Genomic DNA, 25,073 nt, shown 5'->3' on the forward strand with positions numbered 1-25,073 from the left:
TCATCCCATTGAGGGGAGTAGCTGTGGTGTTTTGATCCAAATCCAGTAGATGTGGGAGAGAAGAGAGGGGTGTGAGTGAGAGAGAGAGAGAGGGAGGGAGAGAGAGAGAGAGAGAGAGAGTGAGAGAGGGAGAGAGAGAGGGAGAAATATTTCCACCCACCCAACAAGGAGACATACTCATAAACAGCAAGCAGAAGGAGTGAGAGTCAGAAGGACACAGGATCTCAGGGCAGCAGCAGTTCTAACAGCGAGGCAGACAGAAACAGAGTTTCATTGAGAGAAAATGGTTTATTAAAGGGAAGGAAAAGTTTAACAGACACACTCAAACACACTCACACACACACTAATAAACACAGAGCGTGCCACCCAGACAGAGACGCAGCTAATTCCAAGAAATACCAGCATTAGAAAGAGAGGAGAGATCTAATAGGGACACACATACTTCTCTATCTCCCTACCATCACACACACTCACACACACACACACACTGGTGCTGAGTGTGTGTGCTGCCCAGCGCCAGAAGCAGGGTTGTTCAATCCCAGCAAGTGGAGCATCTGGGAGGAAGGAGCGAGCAAGTGGATGGACGCCTTCTGCAGACTCAGTGGTCTGGACCCTCTGTGGGTGAGTTTGTGATGCGTTCACTGACCATGGAATCACATTTATTTACTGAGTGTTTGTCTTTTTCTGTCATGAGCAAATTGCGTAAAGCCTCATCCAGTCCAGTTATAGTGAGTTTGAGTGTATAAAGTATGTATAAAGTGAATTTGTGTTGTTGATCATGTCACATAGGCTAATAGTGATGTTTATGAATGACTGTATATTATTGTAAAGGTTCGACTGTGTCTTTCTGAGGCTAAATGATGAGTGTTCACAATGGTTTATGGATTGAAAAACATTACACAAGACCGTTTTGATTGTTTGCCTTCTTAGTCTGATGAACATGTTTTATTTTGACAATTTATATGATTCAATTAATTTATGTATTAGCATTAGCCACATTAGCATGCAAGGTCCTTGGCCATCAACTATGCTGATCTTTGCATTCAACAGGTTTTTTACCATCCTGCTGAGAGTTTTAAGTAAACAACAAGCTTCAAACTTTTAAACTTGTGTGGGGGTATGTAATGTTTGTTGGCAGCACTCAGCAGCAGCACAGAAAACAACTTAGCATGGGATACACTGAACTTATCAGTTTGCACCCTGTACATATCGGATTGTATTAGCAAACCAATCCCAATGGGAGACTTTGGTCTATGCCTGAATTGTGTTTACCGTCCCTCTGCCCTGTGATTCAGCACATTGAGATGCTGAGAAGTGAGGCTGCGTAACACTGAGCTGAGCTGCTGTTGTTCAACAGGCTTATTAGACTTGTATATCAGCAAAGCTCCACATTCTGAATCCCGGCTCGAAAAAATAGACTGATGGCCGCAATCCAGCTAGAAATCCCAGCTCGCCCCCTTCGTCCCATCGGTTCCTCTCTCCCTCTGTTTCTCATTACAGCTGCGTCTCTAGATGTTCCTGCAAAACAGCCATTGTCGAGAAAGTGAAAGTAAACTGTGAATCATCCCATGTGGTCACTCTTCTGCCATGAAAGTTCAGAGTGCAGATGTGATGCTTTTAGCCGCAGAACATCCATCAAACACAACAAGGACTGTTTTAAAAAGATTTTGTTTTCTCTAGTCGGCTCCAAAGAGCGGTTCAGTCAGTTCTTAATGGCAGTAATCAACCTTTTGCATACTTTAGGCGAGGCGTCACTGCTGACTCATTAGTCACAGCTGTGGGGTATTGCTGTGGGATTATATGGCTTTAGTGCTAAACTGGCTTTAGTGCTAAAAGCATGGTCAGTCCAGGAGCTAACAGCATATTTACTTTCTTTCCCCTTGAACCAATCCATCCTGTAATTTAAACAACAGGTCAAGGTCTTGGTGAAAGGGGAGGGGTTGATGCTCCTTGGTTCTTACATGACAAATACTAGAATAGAATAGAATAGAATGCCTTTAATGTCATCACACAATGAAGCATGGGGAAATTACAGCAGCTACCAGGTGCATTTAGTAAAAAATAAATAAAATATAACAATACAAATAAACATGTTTACAGGAAAAAAGATGTTAAAAACGATACAAAATACTGCAAAAAGAGATGCGAAAGGAGGTAGCTGTGGTTGGATTGGTCACAAGCGACAAATACTATTGTGCATAATGCTGCTTTCAGTCCTGTTAGCTCACAACCTGGTGGAAGATTTCACTTATTTAACCTTATTATTAGCACGATTTGTGTTACAAGGGGGTTATTAGACACCGTACTGCAAAGCAGGGGACATAAAGCAGATTCGCCGTACAAGTACAAGTCTCTTTCCTCAATTTTCACATCAGGTAAAAATAGACATCTTGCAGTGCCCAAGCTGTTGGCATCTGCTAGCTTGCGGCAAGGATTTCAGCCCAGGGTGAGAAACAGAATAAGCACTGAGCAAAATGCACAAGAGAAAAAAGAGTATGTTTGACAAGTTGGATCTCTTGCATCAAAGTGCTGTGTTCATCTGCCTGCCACTGACCACAGGAGTCAGAGGGGTCTGTGAAAAGTAGCCTCCCACTCATCGCTTCTCAGGAGATTTATCACTCAAACACGTTGCGGTGCATCAGCGTTCACAGAAACCACCCTACTGTGCAGTATGTGCAAAATGGCAAGTTTATCACGTAACCATAACCAGCTACGTTATAAGGATTTATGTGGGAATACCTGTGTTGTACTTGTGGTGGAGTTGGGACAAACTTTCGTTTGAACTAAAACGGGTAGGCGACAGTAAGACCAATGATTCAGACGCCTTGTGGATGGAAGAGAAGCAGCTATTGATGGTAAACCTGTATTAATCACTATTCATGATGAGATATGCTGCCCTGAGGTGCGGCAGCGTCAGTCAGTGGGAGGTAAACATCTCACCTGCCGCGCTTCACTCGCTGCGTGGATGTTGGCACGGTTGTCACATAATGATCCTGCTGCTGATTCCAATTGTGGCCTCTCTCTCCCTTATCCAATTTGGGAGTCTACCAGCGGGGCCAGAGCTCTCTGCCATACTCGAATCTTTAAACCACTTCCTGTGGCGACTCCGCAGGGCAGTCTCGTTAGTGCAGCCAGACACCCTGCCCCTCATTAGACCAGTGAGGTGATAAACAAGACAAGCAACAACAGCAAGTCACTTAGCACCCTGGAATTTTTTTTAAACAATAGATGACCTATCCTGGTTCCACTGCTGCTGCTGCTGTTACGTAATCTCACACATTTGGCAGCATTTGCCCAACACACCTCGTATGTGTGGGTTTTTATTGTTATTAGTATAATCCTTGACCTCACTGTTTAATGTGTTGAAAGTTGTTACTGTTCTGCTCAAATAAGGAATCAAGCCAGAGACACAGCAAGGAAAACTGATTCTTTTCAGTTAAAAAAAAGGCTTCTTCCAACTCACACCCTCTCAGGATTGGGCACAGATAGATTTTCTGTAAACTTACTGTGGTTTCACTTGCCACGGCCTTGATGGATGAAACATAGGACGTGCACCAAGTCTCGATTCTCTGGACTCAGCCCTTGCCAGCTGTGTCTGTCATGATGATGATTAATATAATCTCACAGTTAGACCTCAATTCCAGATTTTTAAGTACATTCTCTTAATCTTTTCTTATACTGTGTCTGTTGTAGGACTGGAACCGAACGTGGTACACGGCCAACCCGGACCTGACTCAGTGTTTCCAGAACACAGTGCTGGTGTGGGTTCCCTGTATCTACCTGTGGTTGCTGGCCCCTTTCTACTGCCTTCATCTCTACTGCCATGACCATGGACGGATTCAGATGTCCTGCCTCTGCTCCTCTAAGATGGTGAGACTTCACACAGACCTTTGCAATTCTTCAGCGTATTGTTATTCACATGAAAACAGATGTGCAAATGCAGATGCAAATGTGACGGCACGTCATGCATTTCCTGTCCTGTTCAGGTGTTGGGCTTCTTGCTGGCCTCCTTCGGCTTCGTGGAGTTCTTCTATATTCTGCTGGAGAGGAGCCAGGAGATCCAACAGCACATGGTCTTCCTACTGAGCCCCATCATACGCAGCATGACTGTGGTAAATACTGTGGTTCCTTAAACTAGCATTTACCCATACATTTACATATATCTGCCTAAATTGTATACAGATGACTTTACGCCACATTAAGATGTAAAAGCTAGGGCTCACTCTTGACCTTGCATGACTCTTGGCACATAAGCAGCATTCTGCAATATGATACATTTATTCAATTCCAAATCAGGCAGTGGCTTGAATAAGCTAATGCAGGCCTTAAATATTGTAGTATGTGCATAGATTTCACACTATTAAAGAACAGGAAAACTGCACATTCAAGACACTACTTAAATCAAACTGGGTGTGACATTAAAGCAAACAATGTTACAGGGCTTTAATCACAACTCTCCTCTTTTAGTTGTTAAACAAGACTAGAAGGCTTTCATCATACTCATTGACTATAAATGATTTATGTAACTGTGCAATAGTTTACTAAAATATTTATGTATGAAAATTGTCGAAACCATGGCCATTGATTTGCAGCCTGAATTACACATTTCAACACCCCCCTGTGTTGCTCAGGGCAACAGAAATGTGAGAATAGTTCCTCCTGTGTCCTGCTTGCTCACATGTCAATGTGCAGACACATGAAAGAATATATAGCATACGTGCAGTATGTTGGTCAGACACTGAGGCACAAAGAAAGAGATTTATAGACAATGCAAACATCACAGTACCCTGAAAACAAAACCTTTATTTGACTGCTACTTACCAGGGTACAAAATATATATGTAGTGACATGAATTACTGTTTGATGTGGTTCAAGCAAAGTTCTAGTGCAATGAAAATATGATTGTTGAGGTGCTTTTTCAGCCGAGGACAGTTTGTCATAAACAATTTTTCACATAAACTGTGATGTTTCTGGCTAAAACTCAGCATCATTTTATACAATTACACATCACAGATTACAGGCCCACCAGTCAGCTGTGAGCATTGACTGTTGCTGCTTGTCCACCCAAGAGATTGCGTCAAGTTTGTCCATTAATGCAGCAGCTGTGTCGCTCAGTGTCATTGACTAATCATGTGCTTTAAATCAACTTCATATGAATCTCTTCCAGCCTTTATCTTTAAACAACACAAAACCGCTGAATACAATGGTGATGACTTGCAGTCGTAGCGTATGCTTAACCTAATTACACAGAGAGATTCAGCCTTTATAAAGGCTCTACAGGTATGCTGTTGGACCTGACGCCAGTTTCTTTGGTTGAGCGCCATTGTTCTGACCAAAACTGTATTTAAGATGTTTAATTGCACTGCCTGTACAGAAAGGAAGAAAAGACAAAAATTGCAAAACACTCATCCAGGTTACTTTGGAATAAGAAGCCAAGGTTTAGAATTAACAAAATAAACCTAGACTCTGAGCAACAGCTTAAATTACTAAAATTCTCCAAATCTGTGCAGAAGTAGTACATATTTATTCTGTCTGCTCAGGTCTTTCATTTTTACAATTGTTGTTTGCCTTTCCCCCCTCCTAACATCTTGAATCAAACCACAATTCCCCTACCCCCTGGATCAGGGTGGTGTGTGAGGTGGGCTACACACCATTATTTATAGAGGATAAGGACCAGTGTGCAATCAAAGAAATGTTTTCAGCAGCATGTGTTGATGTAAGTGGCCCTGAATGTTTCTCAGAGCATCGACCCCACTCATTTTAAATGATGCTTAAATGATGCGTTGGCAGAAACAGAAGAAGGGCGCAGCTCACAACATGGGTGGCATGACAAGTTTGAAATGCATGTTTATGCTGCGCAGGAGTGATTTAAGAATTACAATGCAGTTCAGCCCGGATAGGGAGGGTTGCTGTAGTCCAGTGATTCTGTAAAGCTGACCCACAGAGCTGTAGAGCTTCACTCACAAAGCTCCCTCTCTCTGCAGCCCAGCACAGGTCCTGCACAGTCTCCCTCTCCGAGTCAGACAGCCTGGCCCACCTGTGGTCTTGTCAGACTCCTGAGTAAATACCAGTACTTGTTTGGGTAAAAATACAACTAAGACGCCTCTTGTATAGATGGATGCGTTTCAAAATATGTTTATTTTAAGGACGTCATTAATCACCAGTTCAAACTACCAGCATGTCGCTAATCTTTGAATCCACTGGCCAGATCTATCTTTATTATCAAAGCATATAATTTTCTGGATGTTGATTGTAGTTACCCACCACCAGCCGTTCCATGGGTGCAGTCCGGGAACACTGTGCTCTTGTTCCTTCGACCAACTTGTTTTGTTGCCCTTCCACTCATGCTGATGTATGGGAACGATTTGGACTGAGTCAGGCAGCCCACAGGACGAATCATGGTCATTAGCAATGAAAGTCAATGAAAGTACACATATGACACTGACTATAATCAGCAATAACATTACGTAAAGCTCCAGTTCCTTCCCAGCCCTGCACACATTACACCCATGTAATTAAAAGGTAGGTTTTGATTTGGGGCTGAGTGATGGACTTAGTTCCACCCACTGACTCGTTCAAACCGATGGGCTGATGGTTTACATCAAGATGGCAAGTCATAACACCGGGCTATAATAGGAGGGACACTGGAAATGTATGGTTGACCCAAGGTCAGCTATACATTTGCTTTCACTACTTTACGTAGAGGTTTGTATTTAGGCTGATGCAGCCTCAACCTCCTCACTTCTTGACTTAAAGACCCAGAAGTCAGGAACAGAAAGTTCTTAGTTCCACCCGCAGACCCATACAAACCGACGGGCTGATGGTTTGCAGCTATAGGGCACGTCAAAGCATAGGGCTATAATAGGACAGACACTGGCAATGTATAGCTGAGGTCAAGGCCCCGCCTAAAGAGCTGTTATTTCATTTACATGTCAAAGCTGCTAGTAAAGCAGTTCTTTGGAGTATTTTGGTGTCTTTCAGCTCTTTATTTTTGGTTTGCCACTATAAGGTTTCTGTCCCACACACACGCACTTTTGAAAAAGAGAAAATCCACACACCTAAAGCTCCTGTTAAATGATTTATTTGCATTTCAAGCATCAAGGCTTTTCCACAGACTTCTGTTGAAGAACAGAGTCCCCATCTTAAATACCCACAATCCTTTTTGAACAAACCATGTGATGTTTCAGCAGTACAGAATATATACATATGACATTGGATAGTATAATAAAGAGAAAAATAGTGTACAAGATATTAAATATAAACTCACATATAGAATTCATGTCACATCAAGAGCTGATATTCCATTACAGGTTAAAGGCTTCTGTGTCTGGTTAGATATTAAAGTCAGAGTAACACCACAGATCAACATTCAGGTGGAGGTATAGAGAAATATCTTGAGAAAACATTATTAAGAGAGAACATACAGGACTCTTGATGGATGAAGTAAAGTCACAGCCATGGTCTAATATGAAACCTTAATCAGTCTTCATTCAAAGAGTCAGGGATTTAGTTAGGAGGTGTTGTTGGAGACCAAGATAGAGCAAAAAGAAGAATGAACATTAGACTTGATTCATTGGTTGGACACAAACAATTCAAATAAATACAAATCTTTATATCTATAATTCTTAAACAATCAAGTGCTTGCTGTCTGCATGTTCTCCCTTGTGTGCTTTTGGCTCCAAAAACCCAAAGTCGTTCGAGTTGACTGGGGACTCTAAATTCCCCATATGTATGACTACAGAGTGGCTGCCTATCTACATTCATCCTTCGATGCATTTCCAAGAAGTATGAGGGAAATGTGAATGAACAAAGAATTGAAAAACTCACAACACAAGAACCCTGGATGTTGTTTATATCAACCAGGACACAGAGTGCTTTCCACCCTCTTGTACACATCTCCACCTACAGTGTATCAGCTTGTTGACTGGAAAAACTTATATAATTACCAGGCCACTATAGTTTATAACAGGATGATGCTGTGGCTCATCCCATAGTAACCAACATGCTTCTTATTATGAAGTCTAAACCAGCAATCTCACCACAGGGTGATGAGCTAGTATGACAAAGTGACGTCTCACTTGGCCGACAACTCAAAGAGGAACCAATTACAGAGGTTCAATAACAGACACAGGGTTTCTATGACAACAGACAGATAACTGGGTCCAAACACTGAATGAGAGAAAAAGGCACTGTACATATATGATCTATCTTCTTTGTTAACTTAAATAGTAACATTGAGCATTGGCAGAAGTCTGACAAATCACATCTGTCCCTGCGGCCAGGGGAATCCCAGAAAGCCAAGTGCTTTCTTAAAACCACCTTCGCCTACATTAGATCAGCATAAATCTGACTCTATCCTCTCTGCTCTGTTAAAAACATTGGCAGCTAATACAGGGGAGCTAGTGCTTCATCTCCAAGGGGAACATTTTCCTGGAGTTACTTCATGTTTTCTAGAAAATTCTTCACAAAAGATAATTTTAAAAAAAGATTAAGTGTGAATTTACTTCAGGTCTTTTATTACTTTGAAATCATTTTTTTCCCTATCCTTGTTTTTCATCAGTAGAGTTTTGGCGCTCTGCTCTCTGGCTCCGAGACAGATTTATTTCCTCTCTTGTGTAATAAGAACCACACAATTCTCAAATTCAGGCCTTTCTGTCTTTCTGTGTCTCTGTCTAGATTCTGGCCTTATGCATCATCCAGTTGGAGAGAATAAGAGGCTGTCGCTCCTCAGTATTCCTCTTCCTGTTCTGGGTCTTGGCTGTCGTGTGTTCCCTTGTGCCTCTCCGAGCGAAGATCCAGCTGGCCATGGACGAGGTATATAGTTAGACTATTAAGATGTAATATTAACACTGTGTTGTGTGATTTACCATGTATAGAATCTGTAATGTAATAATACACGCTGCTGTATATTACAACCACATAAAAGTAAGCTATATATCGTAAATCAGGTATAAGTGGCAGCCGAAGTGTGTTTTTCAGTTTTGAACCCGCTGAACCTGCAGTGTCAAAACGGTGTGTGGGGCTATCTAATCAGGTCTACTCCTACCCATAGTCTAGACACAAGACTCCAGGCGCAAAACTGGAGATATCCCTGTGTCAGCAAAGCATTTCTGTTTCATCCCCCAATTTTAACCAGGGTAACCTAAAGTTAACCAAGTGCTGGATGATGACACTGCCAATTCTGGTCAAGCCTGTGTGTGTTTAAGTTTTCCTTTTCTTCCTGTGTCTCCTGTCAGACACTGCAATCATTGTTGCATGGGATAAGTTTCTATTTAAGCACACACAGGGCCGTGGGGCAGTCGCATTTGCATTTCTATAAAAACACACAAACACACACATCCATATTTCTGTTTTATCGTCCTCGGTGTGACATTCCCACACTGCTTGGGGGAGAGTAATGATGGCCCTGGGATAACTGCTGGTGAGACATGGCTGCCCAGGGTCAGACCAGAGGAACGTCAGCGCTGTGTTTATGGGACTACACTGCTGTAAACACAGCCAGATGGAAATCTATGCATCCACACATAATGGCCTTCAGAATGTAGACACAGATGGAAAACCACATGTGCACATGAGGGACACACGTGACAACATATATATTTCTTCTCAATATTCAATATTAACGTTTTGATCCAAATTATTCATTCATTTTACTTTTCAGCTCATAATACCATCCAGACATATCTTCTCCTCACGGGCAATAATAATACCATTATATTTCATGCAACCTCGTGTGTCAGACTATTGTTAGGCAGGTACATCAATGAAGCAGGGATTTTTTTTTCACCTTCTCTTACAGATTAAACATATAATGTGTAGAGTAATCAACTTTACATGTGCTGGATAGTGGATTCTGAAGTTTGTACAGACTAGATGTTAGCTGATATAACCTGCTTGTGCTACCTTATTTACTTTGTGCACAATGATGAAAGTGTCACCGATCATCTCATCCAACGTCCAAATTCTTTCAAAATGTTTTTCTAACTCTTAGAGATAGAGAAACCTTATAGAGATTGGAAAATACATTTCCACTTTTAAACCCCCATTTTACTCTTTCCTCATTTACCCCAACCAGTATCAGTTTTATAAAATAAAACACTTTCACAAAATGTGTCAGTAGTTTTTATATATTTAAACATATACATACTGTAAATATACATATGTTTTGCAATAGGTGCTGTAATATTGTGAGATAATGAAAATAATGCAGCACATCTGTTTTCTTATAAATACCTATAAAGAAAGTGTCTGATTCACGTTGCTGTGTCGACAGCTCGAGTTGACAGAGTTCATGTTTGTGGACCCTTGGCCATTCTTGGTCGCTTGACCTACATTTTTCCCACCCACTCTCCAACCATCCTGACCCTGTTTTTCAGCGTGTGGCCGGATCCATTTGGCCCATTCATATCTCCTTTCTAAGCACACACTTTTCAGAGAAACTCATTTTACTGTTTACCATGGCTCTGCTTTCCATGCGTACCCATAGTGCTGCACAACAGGCTGGCTGTGGCAGGGGTGTTGACCCAGTCGTAAACAATGCCTCTGCCAGAGCCCGCAGTTTCTGTACATCAAGAATAACACAGCAGCTCGACATTTCACTCAAGTCACAGAGTGGTTAATATCACAGCTGTTGCCTTGACTGAAAGTAAGGATGCTGGTTTGTAAAACCACAATCTCCCTATTTACAGATACGTCCGCTTAGCGTGACTGAGAGGCAGTTTTAACTATCGCTTCCTTTATAGAAAGTAAACCATTAAAGACTTTGGGTTTTCACCCTAAATTAGATTAAACGTCCAAAATACCATTTATTGTGTCTGTGATCTCAGTGTATAAACTCTATCCTCTGCTATACAATGCACAAGCATGGGAAACAACATAAAATGAAACTAATGGTGTTGTGAATCTGCACATGAAGCCACAGGATGTTCTGTGATTTGTTCATTATTGTTGAAAGAGATAAAAAGACATTTCGATCCAGTTGACAACCTTATGTCTGGATGTAAGTTCAATGTTATTTTTCCTTTGGCATTTGCTTGGCCACGAGGCCAATTAATATTGGCCTTGGTTTTTCATAAAAGACACATTTACGAAAACTAGTCTGGCATAGTTTAAAGCTAATAAACTCAGGGAACTTCAAGATTCTGGGATTTGTCAGAATCTAGTGCAGCCTTCTCATTCTGTGTTTTCGTACTTATTCCACAGGGCATTGCCTCAGACATTGTACGATACCTCGCCTTCTTCTCCTACTTCACAATCCAGCTGGCCCAGCTCTTCCTGTGCTGTTTTGCTGACCAGCCTCCAGTGGGAAAAACCGTCTTGGAAAAGGTAGGCAGAGGAGAATGTATCCCACTTCCGTCAAATACGTCCGTTTACCAGGGATGGAAAAATGCCTGAGCAACTGTCTTGTGGTTTTCAGCTTTGTTTTTGTGAGGACACTTTTCCCTTTTGGAGGAAATGATGATGATTCACCTCCCTCCCTCCTTACTCTCTCATTTCCCCACTTTGGCTTCCTGTGAGAGGAGTGTGTGTGTGTGTCTGTGTGTGTGTGTGTTTGACATTGCTCCCCTGCATACCATCAACACAACTTATTCACTTCCGCAACGAAATAACATCATTGCTGCTGTGTATGATGGCCATTATTTAATACAGATCCAATCAATCATAAACCTGACAAAAACCTTACAACCTTGAAATATCTAGGTGTTGTTGACAGGCAGCTGACAGGTGAATGAAAATGAGTTTCTAATCAATCAAACAGACATGCGGTGTATTGTTTCCCCGGTAATAAACAAAATAACTGGAAAAGTCCCTTACAAACTCTTGGCGGACGGTGGGGAGGCTTGAGGGTGCAGAAGCCGCAGTCTGGCGTGATGGACACACCCATTGGTCGCTGCGTGCTCCTCTTCTTCCTCCACCTCCTCTCTGCCCCACGCTCTGGTTAGAGTTACTCACAGGAAAAGGGGAAGTGAGGGGATGAAGAGCAAGAGTGCTTGTAATAAAGTGAGCAAACACCCAATGCGGGGGTGGCAGGGCGGAGGAACGCCATAAAGTATGCGTGAGAGGACAAACTTTCTGTGTATCTGGCATGTGTGCGTCTGTCTCTCTGTCCACTCGTTGGACAGTTTGTGATGACACATTTCCGCACCGTCTGCACCAGACCTCAAAACGTCATCTTTGCCCTGTGCTAACACTGAGCCCTATTTATTCTGTCATGTGGGAGTTCATGGCCTCTTCTCCCCACAATGGACCACCTGATTGTACAGTGTTGTTTGTGCACATCAGCATTCTCCATCTTGACCCCTTCACAAGTGTAGCATTCAACCATGAACCGACGGCCTCACTGAAGCTGTGTGTTTCTTGAAAGCCTCTTAGTGACAAGAGATTTACTATGAAAACAACAGTGAGTCTGGTCTTTAATCTGTTGCAGAATCCCTGTCCCGTGAAAGATGCCTCTTTCCTGTCAAAGATCCTCTTCTGGTGGTTCACTGGGTAAGGTGGTTCTTCAGAACCCTATCATTTTTAGGCCCTCGGCTGACTCATTACGGTGACAGTTTGTGCTTGTTTACAATAATATGCGAGTTTTGTTGACGATTGAGCGTGAATCATCGCCGTGCTCCCCCTGCAGGCTTGTTGTGAAGGGCTATCGCTCCCCACTGGCAGCCGAGGACCTGTGGACCCTGAGGCAGGAAGACACGTCAAACAAGATCATGTCCGAGCTCCATCAGGACTGGACAGCAGAATGTGCCAGACTTCAAAAGTGAGAATTTAACTGATGATTGATTCCAATGGTTTAAAAGTGAATCCCAGGGTTTTAGTGTTGGTCAAAGTTGAAACAGCAGAGGTCAAGACATCCAGACCTTTTGTCCTCCGGTGCAGATCAAGTCCAAAAAACACTGGATCCTTTATTTCCACAGTGCAAAAGTAGCATTTCATTTCATCCTACCTGAGTGATTAACACACTCATCTTTCTAACAGTCTGTAACAGACTTTCTCTTGTGAAACTTTAGACTCCAAAGTGTGGAAATTACCCTGAAGACTTCAAAAACCCATTGATTTTCTCAGACAAACATAACTGTGTCCTTGTGATGAATAAACTGACCTTTAATTTGTTTAATCTCTGTGATAGGCTTCCTAATCTTTTATGTGCCTAGAGTTATAACATGAATGTGTGGCAGAGGACCAATCTTCACAGGGGTGTTCAGGGTGTGCATGCGTTGTCCTCCATATTTCCTCTGGCTCGTATGTCTTGCTGTTTTGACACGAGCCTGTTAACCACCACGCAGCTCTCACTATTGTCATGGTTTAACAGCCAAAGCATCATTTCCATTTTATTGCGACGCTGACACACGTTAACATAGTGTTAGTTGATTTAATGACTCAAGCAGAACATGACTTTGCCATGATTGCGGTCGACTGAAATTTGGTACGTCTCATTACCAAAGTCTTTCAAGGCCAAAAATGGGTCCAGAAGAGTCGCTTGAGGACACATTGCACCCTAATGTCAAGACAAAAGCCCTGTGTCATTTTCAAAGCTTGTTAACATGAGCCAGTGCTTTGAAGAGCTGCCTTTAAGTCCAATTATTATGTCATTGACTAATGTCTTTTACTGCTGCTGGCAAATTCTTCAGTCCATCAGTGATGGTACTAATAAAAACCTTTTTACAATCTGTTTTACATTAAAGACTTGAAAGGCACCAGAAGCATGTCGGGGCATCTCTGACACAGAAGTCTCGTCTGTAACTACATGTGCGTTTTCTCCCACTGGCAGGCAGGAGAAGGCCTTGGCGTCGGGTGTGGCGCTGGGGGGCAGACTGCCAGACCAGGCTCAGCTCCTCAGGAAGCTGCAGAAGGAGCAGAGCTCTGGCTTCTTCCTGCTCAGGACGCTGGCACGCAAGTTTGGTCCATACTTCCTGACCGGTACCCTGTGTATCATATTCCACGATGCCTTCATGTTCGCCATCCCGCAGGTGCTCAGGTGAGACATGAAGGGGGGATGCGCTCTCTGATTCTTAGCTTAGCTGCACCTCATGCCAGTTCCATATGGGTCAGGCCCCCAAAAATGTCTGTCGTCCTGAATTTATGGGTCACAGATGTGAGGATAGAAATCAGGCAGTTGTACCTTGTTTATAAGAAATTTTTAAGAATACTTCTCAAAAGTTTAGTAAGTAACCGTGTCATTATATTTGGAAAGAAATGTTGCTGTGTTTTTCACATATGACTTTTTCAGTGCTCCACAAACCAAATGGCATTGAATACTCTGTATTAAGGAAGCTGCAGCCAATATTCTAAACCTCAGCTCCTGGATGCACAGCATAAAAGTATAAAAAGGATTTTGTAGTGTGTTTTTTTAAACAAATTCAATTCAACTGAGAGATTGAAGTGAAAGAGATACATAGATATTGTTGCATAAGAAACTCTAGATATGTCATCTTCATTGTTCTATTTAAAACGATTTGTTATACCGACAACCAAACAACAACAGAGCCTGGCAGCAGTGAAAACAGGTCACGGCTGACCCTCCACACCATCCCACTGGCCAGACTGGAATGTTGTTGTTGATGCACAGCACAGAATCAGTGGAAGTGTTAATTATGGTCATGGAGCTGTGAGCAAGAAAAGTCGACGAGACCGCAGCCCTCTGTGCTCCAGTACGGAGGACAGGCGGAGAGCGAAAGGAGGCTCTAAATGGCAGCAAAGCAATTGGACCACAATAAGGGAGCCGCTGGCCAAGTGTGAGGGCAGCCCGGCCACAGGCTGAGCACTGTTGTGCAACCCGAGCTTGCTTTGTGCAGACCAGTCAGCCAGCAGCCACAGCAGCGCTCAAGGCTGTTGGTTTAAGACACACAATGAAAGTCAAATAATAACCAGATTGAATGAAAAAACACTGTAGAAAATAGTGTTGACAGGGTAAAAATCCGCCTGTGTCTGATTTTATTGGTATCATTCGCTACTTTCCAGGAAAATTCACATAAGGTTTTGATAAAGTCTCAAAAGTGCACTAAAGGGTCAAACAATAAAAAAACAAAAACATATTCTACTTCGAATAAACCTGTTTTCATCTGCTTCTCCTCTGCCTCAGTCTTCTCCTGGGTTTCATGAGAGACGAAGACGCCCCGCTGTGGAAAGGGTACTTCTATGCCACCCTGATGTTCCTGCTCTCCTGTCTGCAGTCACTCTTCAACCATCAGTACATGTATGCTTGCTTCACAGTGGGAATGAGGGTGAAGACGGCGGTTATGGGCTTGGTTTACAGGAAGGTGGGTAGAACTGCGTCAACAAGACATGTAACCTCTAGATGTGACATAAATTATGTTTAAACTGGCAAAAACAAAAAGCCAGCTTTTCTTCCAGACTGGAAAACTGTATGCAGAGTGTGATTAAGTGCTCTTCACCTCAGATGTGTGATTGTCAGAAACCTTTATGAGGGTGTAAAATTATATTGTACACAATGCACTGAGGGCTAAACGTCTTTGTCTCTCTTGTTGTCACTCCAGTCTCTGGTGATAAACAGCGCTGCCAGGAGGACGTGCACTGTGGGCGAGATTGTGAATTTGGTTTCTGCAGACACTCAGAAGCTCATGGACTTTGTGGTTTACTTCAATGCTGTCTGGCTGGCTCCTATTGAGATTGCTCTTTGTCTCTTCTTTCTCTGGCAGGTATGTCCAAGTGTAGTATCTTCACAATGCCTCCCATTCTTGCACAAATGTGTGCATTCTACTCAGAAGCCATTTGACACACTTTTATCCCTTCTTTTATTCAGCATCTGGGCCCTTCGGCTTTGGCAGGAATTGCCACTGTCATCCTCATTTTTCCACTCAACGGATTCATTGCAAAGAAAAGGAGCAAGCTGCAGGTAAAAGCTGGTACAAGAATCCTTTGCTCCTTCGCTCCAGTAAGGCTGACATCTGGCATGTTGGGTCAGGGATGCCACAGCTGGTTTAGATAGTGGCTAAAGAGCAGTGTGGGTGTTTGGCCTGAATGGTACATTCTCCCTTGTCCTTTTGATGTCTGCCCCATATAACATGTTTGAAAAACAATGACAGGAAAGAGTGGGCAGTAGGAAGACATCATTTTTCATTTCTTTGGAAAAACAACAGACAGTTCTGTAAATTTGGATGCCAATTTAATCGAACGTTGGCTTCAACGGAGTGACCGCATTCCTGGCCCTTTGTTGTTTCCTTGTCATAAAAAATCACTAGAATGTAACAGGCTGTAAATTCCTACGGAATTAAACAACTTCTGTGATGTTCAGGAAACTGCAGCTGTAACAAGAGCAGACCATGTTCACAAATGTATGGATTTGCTTTGGTCTTAATTGGTAGTTGTCTTTCCACTGTAACCAAGCTCTAGCTATTTTATTTCAATCATAAAATGTAAAAAGAAAATTGAAGAACACATTCTTTGTGGTCAACAGGAGATTCAGATGAAGTTCATGGACGGCCGCATCAGACTGATGAACGAGATCCTAAATGGAATAAAGATCTTGAAGTTTTATGCCTGGGAGAAGGCCTTCCTGGAGCAGGTGTTGGGCTACAGAGAGAAGGAGCTGGAGGCTCTGAAAAAGTCTCAGATCCTTTATTCCATCTCCATTGCTTCCTTCAACTCCTCCTCTTTCCTGGTAAGAGCAGGGAACTGAAATAACTCCTAATAAAGAAACTAATTCCAAAGCTGACAGAGGGAAATATAAATGGAGATAGTTGTTCATTGATTGCACTAACATGTGTGTTTACCCAAAGCCTGATATAGCTCTGTCCTTTGCACTGTACACCTCTACTGTGGGGAAATCACACACAAACTAATGCTTTCACCATTAGAGCCCTGGCACACACTCTCTAGTTTCATTTAAATCTTGCCTCAAAAGCTTTCTCTTCTTGAAATATTCCATTTGCATTCATTTATTTATATATTTTTATTTTAGTCATTTTTAATGCTCTACAAATGTCTTTCTTTGTTTGTTTTACTTTTCTTTGTTAAGTACTTTTAATAAAGTGCGTTAATTATTATTAATATAAGCATTCTGTCTGTAAACGTAACTTTGAGCATATTTTCTTTCTTCTAAGATCGCCTTCGCCATGTTTGGGGTCTACGTGACGCTGGACGAAAGGAACGTCCTAGACGCACAGAAGGTCTTTGTCTCGATGGCGCTGATCAACATCCTGAAGACGCCGCTCAGTCAGCTGCCATTTGCAATAAGCACAACCATGCAGGTGAGTAATATTTCACCTTAATATACTGTTGACTGCTCGGAGATCTTCTCTCCTTCCACGGTGGCTGGTGCAGCAAACAGGCCAGTTAACTAACCGCTGACTCTGTTTCAGGCTGTGGTTTCACTGAGACGTCTGGGAAAGTACCTGTGCTCAGAAGAACTGAAAGTGGACAATGTCTCAAAGGATCCATTGAGTTCTGGTAGGAGCCCCACCCATGCATAAACTGTTACACTGGATAAATAAACTATACTGGACTGTTTAGCATCACCAATTTCTATATTATGGTTCCTATACTGTCTGAAATCATAGGCTGTCATAATCGATATAAGCAGCCCACAAGGTTTTAGCTGTTTATATCTGTGGGGCACCACAGCCTTGTATGGCTCATGTGCACTGTCACTTCCTGGGTCTCGGCCTGACTGGTAGACACGTTAATTATAGGATATTCCCATTTAGCGGTTGATCGTAAATCACAGCATGGATTCAGACGTATGATTTATAGAGAAATAAAAAACATACTGCGCTCTGTGTCTGTACTGTGTCAACACTTCCTAAGACAGCTCGTGAAAAAGCAACAGCTCTGTAATTTGGATGATTAAGCAAATTCTCTTGTAATTATGCCCAGACTGCTCTCTGACAAGTCACTTCAGGGGAGGAATTTTGTTTTGATAGTTTGTTTGTCGCTCAGGTTGAAAGAACATGTTCTGCTTTAGTGTTAATTGCAGGCTTTCTTGATTTCACTCAATGTTTCTTTTTCGTTCAGATGGGGAAGATGTGGTGATCGACAACGGCACTTTCAGCTGGTCTGCAGAGGGCCCTCCATGTCTGAAAAGGTATGAGCTCTAAAAAAAGCACAAAAAACTAAATAAATCAACAAAATTAAGAGACACTTACTGGATAATTCACATCCTTGGTGACAGGATCAACATCCACGTGCCACGAGGTTCCCTTGTTGCTGTGGTGGGACATGTGGGCAGTGGAAAGTCGTCTTTGTTGTCCGCCATGCTCGGAGAAACAGAGAAAAGAAGCGGTCATGTCATTGTCAAGGTGCTGAGCTCATGTCCCATGTGCAAGATCTGTTCGTAGTTTGCGGGTTACATTTTAATAAATATTGACAGTCTCTCTTTGGACATCTGTCTCCACAGGGCTCAGTGGCTTATGTGCCGCAGCAGGCGTGGATCCAGAACGCCACGGTCCACGACAACATCCTATTTGGCCGCGAGAAGCTGAAAACATGGTACCACCGTGTGCTGGAAGCCTGTGCTCTGCTGCCAGATCTGGACATCCTTCCTGCTGGAGATTCTACAGAAATCGGAGAGAAGGTATGCACACGTTTTTCACTTATAAAATAAACCTTAGAAAAATAAATCATGTGAGTTATGTCTCAAATGTTCTCCTAATCTTGGTCTGGCAGGGACTGAACCTCTCAGGTGGACAGAAGCAGAGGGTGAGCCTGGCCAGGGCTGTCTACAGGAAGGCGGATGTGTACTTGATGGATGATCCACTGTCTGCTGTTGATGCGCACGTGGGTCAGCACATCTTTGACAAAGTCATTGGACCCAAAGGAGTCCTCAGAGACAAGGTAATGCATGTAACGAAAGCTGCACACTGCAATTAAGCCTCTACAATTCAGTTGCAAAGAGCCAAAACATGGTTTTATGACACCTAAACCACTTACAAGCACATGTCCAGTGCTATTGTTATAATCGCACGGAAACCACCACTTTGCTGACACTTTTGTTTTTAAGAAAGCTTCAATTTAGTGTTGGATTGTGCTTACATCCTATTTTTCTGACTTGTGCGGCTTGCTGTGCAGACCCGCATCCTGGTGACCCATGGGATGAGCTTCCTGCCGCAGGCTGACCTCATTCTCGTCATGGTAGATGGAGAAATCACAGAGAGTGGCTCCTACCAGGAGCTCCTGAGCCGCCACGGTGCATTTGCAGACTTCATCCACACCTTTGCCACCACCACGGAGCGAAAAGAGAGCGCCATACAGAGAGGTGAGGAGATGTTTCAGCACAAAATTCAAAAGACACTGTCATGTTCACTCCAGATTTTGTCAAGCACTATCATTCATTTTATATAAAAAGAGTAAAGTGTACCTACATGTGCATTGAACATGTCCTTTTCCTGTAGCCGGTTCCAGGAGGTCCAATGCTCGCCTTAGCATGGTCGACTTCATGCCGTTCTCCAGAGACCTGTCCCAGGAGCAGCTCATCGGGTACATAAACAAATGCATAAAGTGTCATAAAGATGTGTGACATCCCAAGCATCATTTTTATGACGCTGACTTTTGGCTTCTCCACATTCTCCAGGGGTGACACCACTAATACCAACCTGCAGAATATGGAGCCCGTGTCTGAAACGGAACAGGAACAGATACCAGAGGATTTGGGCAAGTTGACCGTGGTTGACAAGGCCCGCACTGGAAGGGTGAGTCTGACAATAGCTTCTCCCCAATATTTTTACATTAATAATTAGATCAAATGACTACTTGTGTGTGTAAGGTGTTGTTTCTAAGAATTATCATCTTTACTGATATGCAGCTTCCCTAGCCTTGTTGTTTTGTTTTTCTAAGCCACAACTTGCCTGAAATATTGCTAAAATGAGATGGAATATTAAACTTCTTTTCATCTGTTGACCAGAAATCCAATATCAAATATAAGTCATTCAGTCTTTACAGATTTGATGTTGACACACAAACTGACAAAATGTTCTTGTATTCCTTGAGACTGACAAGTATTTTTGTGTTTTTCTGCAAAAGGTGAGGTTGGACATGTACAAGAAGTACTTCAAGACAATCAGCTTGGCCATCATCATTCCCATCGTCTTCCTGTACGCCTTCCAGCAGGGCGCCTCACTGGCGTACAACTACTGGCTCAGCATGTGGGCCGATGACCCCGTTGTTAACGGCACACAGATCGATACAGACCTGAAACTGACTGTGTTTGGGGCTCTGGGCTTTGTACAAGGTCAGTTGGTTAATGTCAGAATTCCTCAAGGACAAACACTAGAAATGTTTTAACAGTTCACAGTGGTTAATAATGTTTGGTTTTGTTTTGATCAAACATCTCTCCGCTTTGTTCAGGTATCGCTATATTTGGTACAACTGTTGCCATCTCAATCTGTGGCATCATCGCCTCTCGACACTTGCACATGGACCTGCTGATCAACGTGCTGCGCTCACCCATGTCTTTCTTTGAGTGCACGCCCAGCGGCAACCTGCTCAACCGTTTTGCCAAAGAGATTGACGCCATTGACTGCATGGTGCCCGACGGTTTGAAAATGATGCTGAGCTACGTCTTTAAACTCATGGAGGTGTGCATCATTGTGATGATGGCCACGCCTTTCGCAGCTGTGATCATCCTGCCGCTTGCCTTCCTCTACGCCTTTGTCCAGGTACATTTTCCCCACTAATGACTTTGATCCTTACTTTTTCTTTGAAAGCATTATTTGAAACATGGATCATCAGGAGCTGGGTTCCATTGCTGTGTGTTATTGGAACGCTCTGAGTTCCAAAACCAACCCTGCTGATTTTGCTTTTCACATGTATTTTGTTCCCCCACTTGCTGACATAGATTTTACACACATTCACTGTGAATTATGGGAAAGCCCTCAGCACTCCCCCTCAGTCTCACTCATTAAAGCTGGTGTTTTACTTTTCCACTGTGGGTTACAGAGCTTCTACGTCGCCACATCCTGTCAGCTGCGCCGGCTGGAAGCTGTGAGCCGCTCGCCAATTTACACCCACTTCAATGAGACGGTGCAGGGCGCTGGCGTCATCCGGGCCTTTGGAGAGCAGTCCAGGTTCATTCTGCAGGCCAATGAGAGGGTCGACTTCAATCAGACCTCCTACTTCCCCCGATTTGTGGCCACCCGGTGAGATGATTTGTGATAGTTCTAAAGTGTTTTGATTCAGTTGTTTATTCATTTGTACAGCTAACAAAAAGGATGGCAATGGTTAAACAAATTGCCTCTGACTTTAATTATAAGGAGATATTTTGGAAATTCTCGGCCCACAGCTAAATCATTGTTACATCCACAGGTGGCTGGCAGTCAACCTGGAGTTTGTGGGTAATGGCGTGGTCTTAGCTGCTGCCATTCTCTCTGTGATGGGAAAAAACACCCTGAGCCCGGGCATCGTTGGTTTGGCTGTGTCACACTCACTCCAGGTAAGAGGTTCTACCTACGTGCTCACAAAAACACAAACACACACGGACACAGCAGTTCGGGAGGTGTCCAAATACTCAGCGTATTAACAATGCTCCAGTGGCATGTTGCCTGTGGCGATAAAAGTTTATCTGGAAAAAGTGAAATGTTAAGGTTGCTGTGCTCAATCAGCAATCGCTGTGCAGCCCAGGAAATAAAAGACATTGAAGTAAAGCGTGTTGTCTTGGATACTGCAGGTGACAGGAATCCTGAGCTGGATTGTGAGATCCTGGACCGATGTAGAAAACAACATCGTTTCTGTGGAGAGAGTCAGCGAGTACGCAGAAACTGCTAAAGAGGTACACAGACTAACAATCACTACCTAGTACACAAACAAATCCAACCATGTACAGGAGAAGATCTTCTCTGTTCTGAACTCACCCTTTGCTATGGTCTCATTTAGGCCAGTTGGAGTATAGAGGGGAGCTCCTTGCCCCTGGCCTGGCCCCAGAGCGGCACCATAGAGTTTCAGGACTACGGGCTGCAGTACCGCAAAGGCCTTGAGTTGGCTCTGAAAGGCATTACCTTGCATATTCATGAAAGAGAGAAGGTGAGTCATTTTGTGTGATACAAAACACACAAAATTGACTTAATCCTGGATCACTTAAATTGCAGTGTGGTATCATACTTAAATTCAAAGTAAAAACCTCTTCTCACAGGTTGGAATTGTGGGTCGAACGGGAGCGGGGAAGTCCTCACTTGCCCTGGGAATCTTCAGGATCTTAGAGGCGGCGAAGGGAAAGATCTTCATTGATGGCGTCAACATCGAAGACATCGGACTCCATGACCTCAGATCACGCATTACTATCATTCCTCAGGTATGACAGTAGTTATAACAAAAATCGAGCTCTGGCTTTCATCATATAAACTGTTTGCAATAGCTCCAATCCGTATCCATTCCAAAATAATCCATAGCAAATTGTAATAATCCTGTAACCGATCTGGACAGCTCAGTGCTGGATAACAGCTGCTCTCCTCTCTCCCAGGACCCTGTGCTGTTCTCAGGCTCCCTCCGGATGAACCTTGACCCATTTGACACCTACACCGACGAAGAGATGTGGAGTTCCTTGGAGCTTGCTCACCTCAAAAACTTTGTCTCCAATCTGCCTGACAAACTCAATCACGAATGCTCAGAGGGAGGAGAAAACCTCAGGTATGACACGTTGCAGTGCAGATAAACAACCATTTGCCAAGTCAGTCATTACATACATTTTTATACAGAGATCTACACTAAGCTCCAGGATCAGGCCCTGTCTAATATGTGATTCCACTCAACCCTCTCCAACTCTCCTTTTGTCTGTGTAGTCTGGGTCAGCGCCAGCTCGTGTGCCTGGCCAGAGCCTTGCTGAGGAAAACCAAGATCCTGGTGTTGGATGAGGCAACAGCTGCTGTGGACCTGGAGACAGACACACTCATCCAGTCCACAATCCGCACACAGTTTGAAGACTGCACTGTCCTGACCATCGCTCACCGCCTTAACACCATCATGGACTACACAAGGTAAATTATAATCCAAGACAATTATACATCCAGTCAAAGGTCAAATGGTCAACTGGTGAGTGACAAGACATTTATCAAGTAGAATATCTAAAGTCTAATGGCTACCGATTCTCAAATGTTTTTGGTCTGAGAAAAGAATCCATAGATAGGAATTAGTTTGGATTCTGAATAACCTGTGGTGGAAATGTGTCGTAAATTTGACACTTCACAAACAAAACAGTAGTTAAAAATTATTTTATTGTCCAAAAAAACACTTTGTTCCAACAATTCAACAATAAATAATTAAAAAACATCTGTATCCTTTTTTGCTGCCCCACAGAGTGATCGTAATGGACAGAGGCCACATTTCCGAGATGGACACTCCAGCCAACCTCATTGCACAGCGGGGACAGTTTTACCGAATGTGCCGGGAGGCAGGGCTGGTCTAGGTCTCTGCTGGAGCCTCGTTCCTTGGAGCTGGTGACAAGGAGTGCAGATGTGGCACCTTACTCGTGTGGCTCTCCAACACATGTTAAATGGGGCCATTCCCAGATTTATGGCAGCTCAGAACGCCTCTCCAAAAGGGCATTGTCTAAGAATCCCAAGAGCAGCTGCTGACTGTCCCTACAGAATCCCACACACTCAGACATGCTTTTGTAAGTCAGGAAAAGACATTTGTTAACCTCAGATGATGAACATTCAAAAGAAGGCTACAGTCGATTGTCAAGAGTCTCCAAGCTATAAATATTGTACATAGAGTAGCGGAGTCAGTTTATTCCATGAAATGTTTAAGGCAAATGCTGGAATGAAAGAGTACCACAAATGTTAAGGATTTTCTTTTTTTTTTTTTCGAATGGGAGCTATATTATTTTTATAGTTTTTGTAAGTGTTTATAAAGCACATGGCATATTTTTGATGTTCTCTCAGGCTTAAATGTTGATGTTTACTCATAATTTTTTTGCCTTGTATACCAAAAAAGAGGCAATTTTGTAATTGTTATTAGATGGAAACCTGTTCTGCCATCTTGTCCCAGAAACTGGGACAGGAAATAGTCTAACACACTAACCTTCAAAAGGTTCCGCCTGGCAAATGCGAGGGAAATGAGGTTTTCACAGCCTTCGGGATCCGTGCTCGAAGCAGCCAATTTGGAGTTTTTATATGTCAGAGAAAAAGAAACACTGATTGAGCCAAAGCATTAGCAACTGTCCAACTATGTTGTGGCTGTTGTTTATTTCTGTCAAAGTAAACATATAAAAAAAGTCAATAGAGACCTTGCTGGTCAGATTTAACCTGACGCCGGTAGTGAAAAACCACCATGAATGAAGAGAATGCCTCTTCAAAACAATGGTGATAAATCTTTGTGTGATTATCTCTCTGCCTCCACCACACAAATTCAGGCCATACACACACACACACACACACATGCACAGAGTATAAACAAACATCAGTATGGTTTCAATGGTGCTGACATGACAGACTGTACATAGTCCACGTTGACCTTTAGTCTCGATTCGAGGAAAGAACCCTATGAACTTTTCAAAGTGAAGAGGCATTTGCTGTTTTTGTCTTACTGGTTTAGACAATATATTCTAAGAGAAAGCCTATAGTTTATTTATGTCAAATGACAAAATGTAGTTCCTTAAAATTCTGAGGATTGTATTATATTTATACTTTTTATAGCGAGCTTGTTCATTTTTCATTGACTATTTTACTGTAAATGTACTGTCTTGTTCCATACATCATGCTGGATAAATAAAATGTATTTGATTCAATGTGTGAATTTGTGTATTTTTGAAGGGAGTTAGCACAAAATGCATAATAATACATACATACTTTAACTCAGTCTACTAAAAAATACAAATTTGGAAAAATGGGAAAAACAATAGAATGACAGAAGCAAGTTAAAATGAAAGCTCATTTGACAGTGGTGAGGGTAAAGTTGGTTTTACTATTGTGTCAGTGGTAATCCAAACCTTATGGGACAAGTGTGATGCAATATGAAAGGTCACAGGTCACATTTTAGCAGAAAAATCCTCTTCAGACGGGTTTTAAAATAAAGAGAAGCCTGTGTTAAAACAAAAATGTAATAATAATTCCTGTCAAATTCTTAAAATAATATCTACTTTGCTCCCTACAAACTCCACGAACATACATCATTCTGCAAAGTGAAGCTCA

The 25,073-nt window shown here is 42.7% G+C and overlaps 1 protein-coding gene across 1 annotated transcript; it reads left to right on the forward strand.

The window, feature by feature from the left end:
• Window positions 1-192: 192 nt before the first annotated feature.
• abcc6a (ATP-binding cassette, sub-family C (CFTR/MRP), member 6a) lies at window positions 193-24,674 on the forward strand. Its single transcript, XM_020084451.2, has 31 exons — window positions 193-621; window positions 3,694-3,870; window positions 3,987-4,112; window positions 8,677-8,814; window positions 11,203-11,325; window positions 12,428-12,489; window positions 12,626-12,757; window positions 13,769-13,975; window positions 15,080-15,257; window positions 15,495-15,656; window positions 15,761-15,853; window positions 16,415-16,618; window positions 17,061-17,207; window positions 17,319-17,406; window positions 17,971-18,040; window positions 18,128-18,254; window positions 18,353-18,529; window positions 18,622-18,789; window positions 19,024-19,210; window positions 19,347-19,431; window positions 19,526-19,643; window positions 19,975-20,182; window positions 20,299-20,609; window positions 20,890-21,089; window positions 21,256-21,382; window positions 21,617-21,718; window positions 21,823-21,969; window positions 22,079-22,237; window positions 22,406-22,572; window positions 22,725-22,919; window positions 23,239-24,674. Exons 1-31 carry the CDS (start codon window positions 580-582, stop codon window positions 23,345-23,347), a joined length of 4,536 nt encoding a protein of 1,511 aa, XP_019940010.1. The 5' UTR covers window positions 193-579; the 3' UTR covers window positions 23,348-24,674.
• Window positions 24,675-25,073: the final 399 nt, after the last annotated feature.

This window comes from Paralichthys olivaceus, chromosome 8, assembly GCF_024713975.1.
Source record: "Paralichthys olivaceus isolate ysfri-2021 chromosome 8, ASM2471397v2, whole genome shotgun sequence".
Taxonomy (NCBI): Eukaryota; Metazoa; Chordata; class Actinopteri; order Pleuronectiformes; family Paralichthyidae; genus Paralichthys; species Paralichthys olivaceus.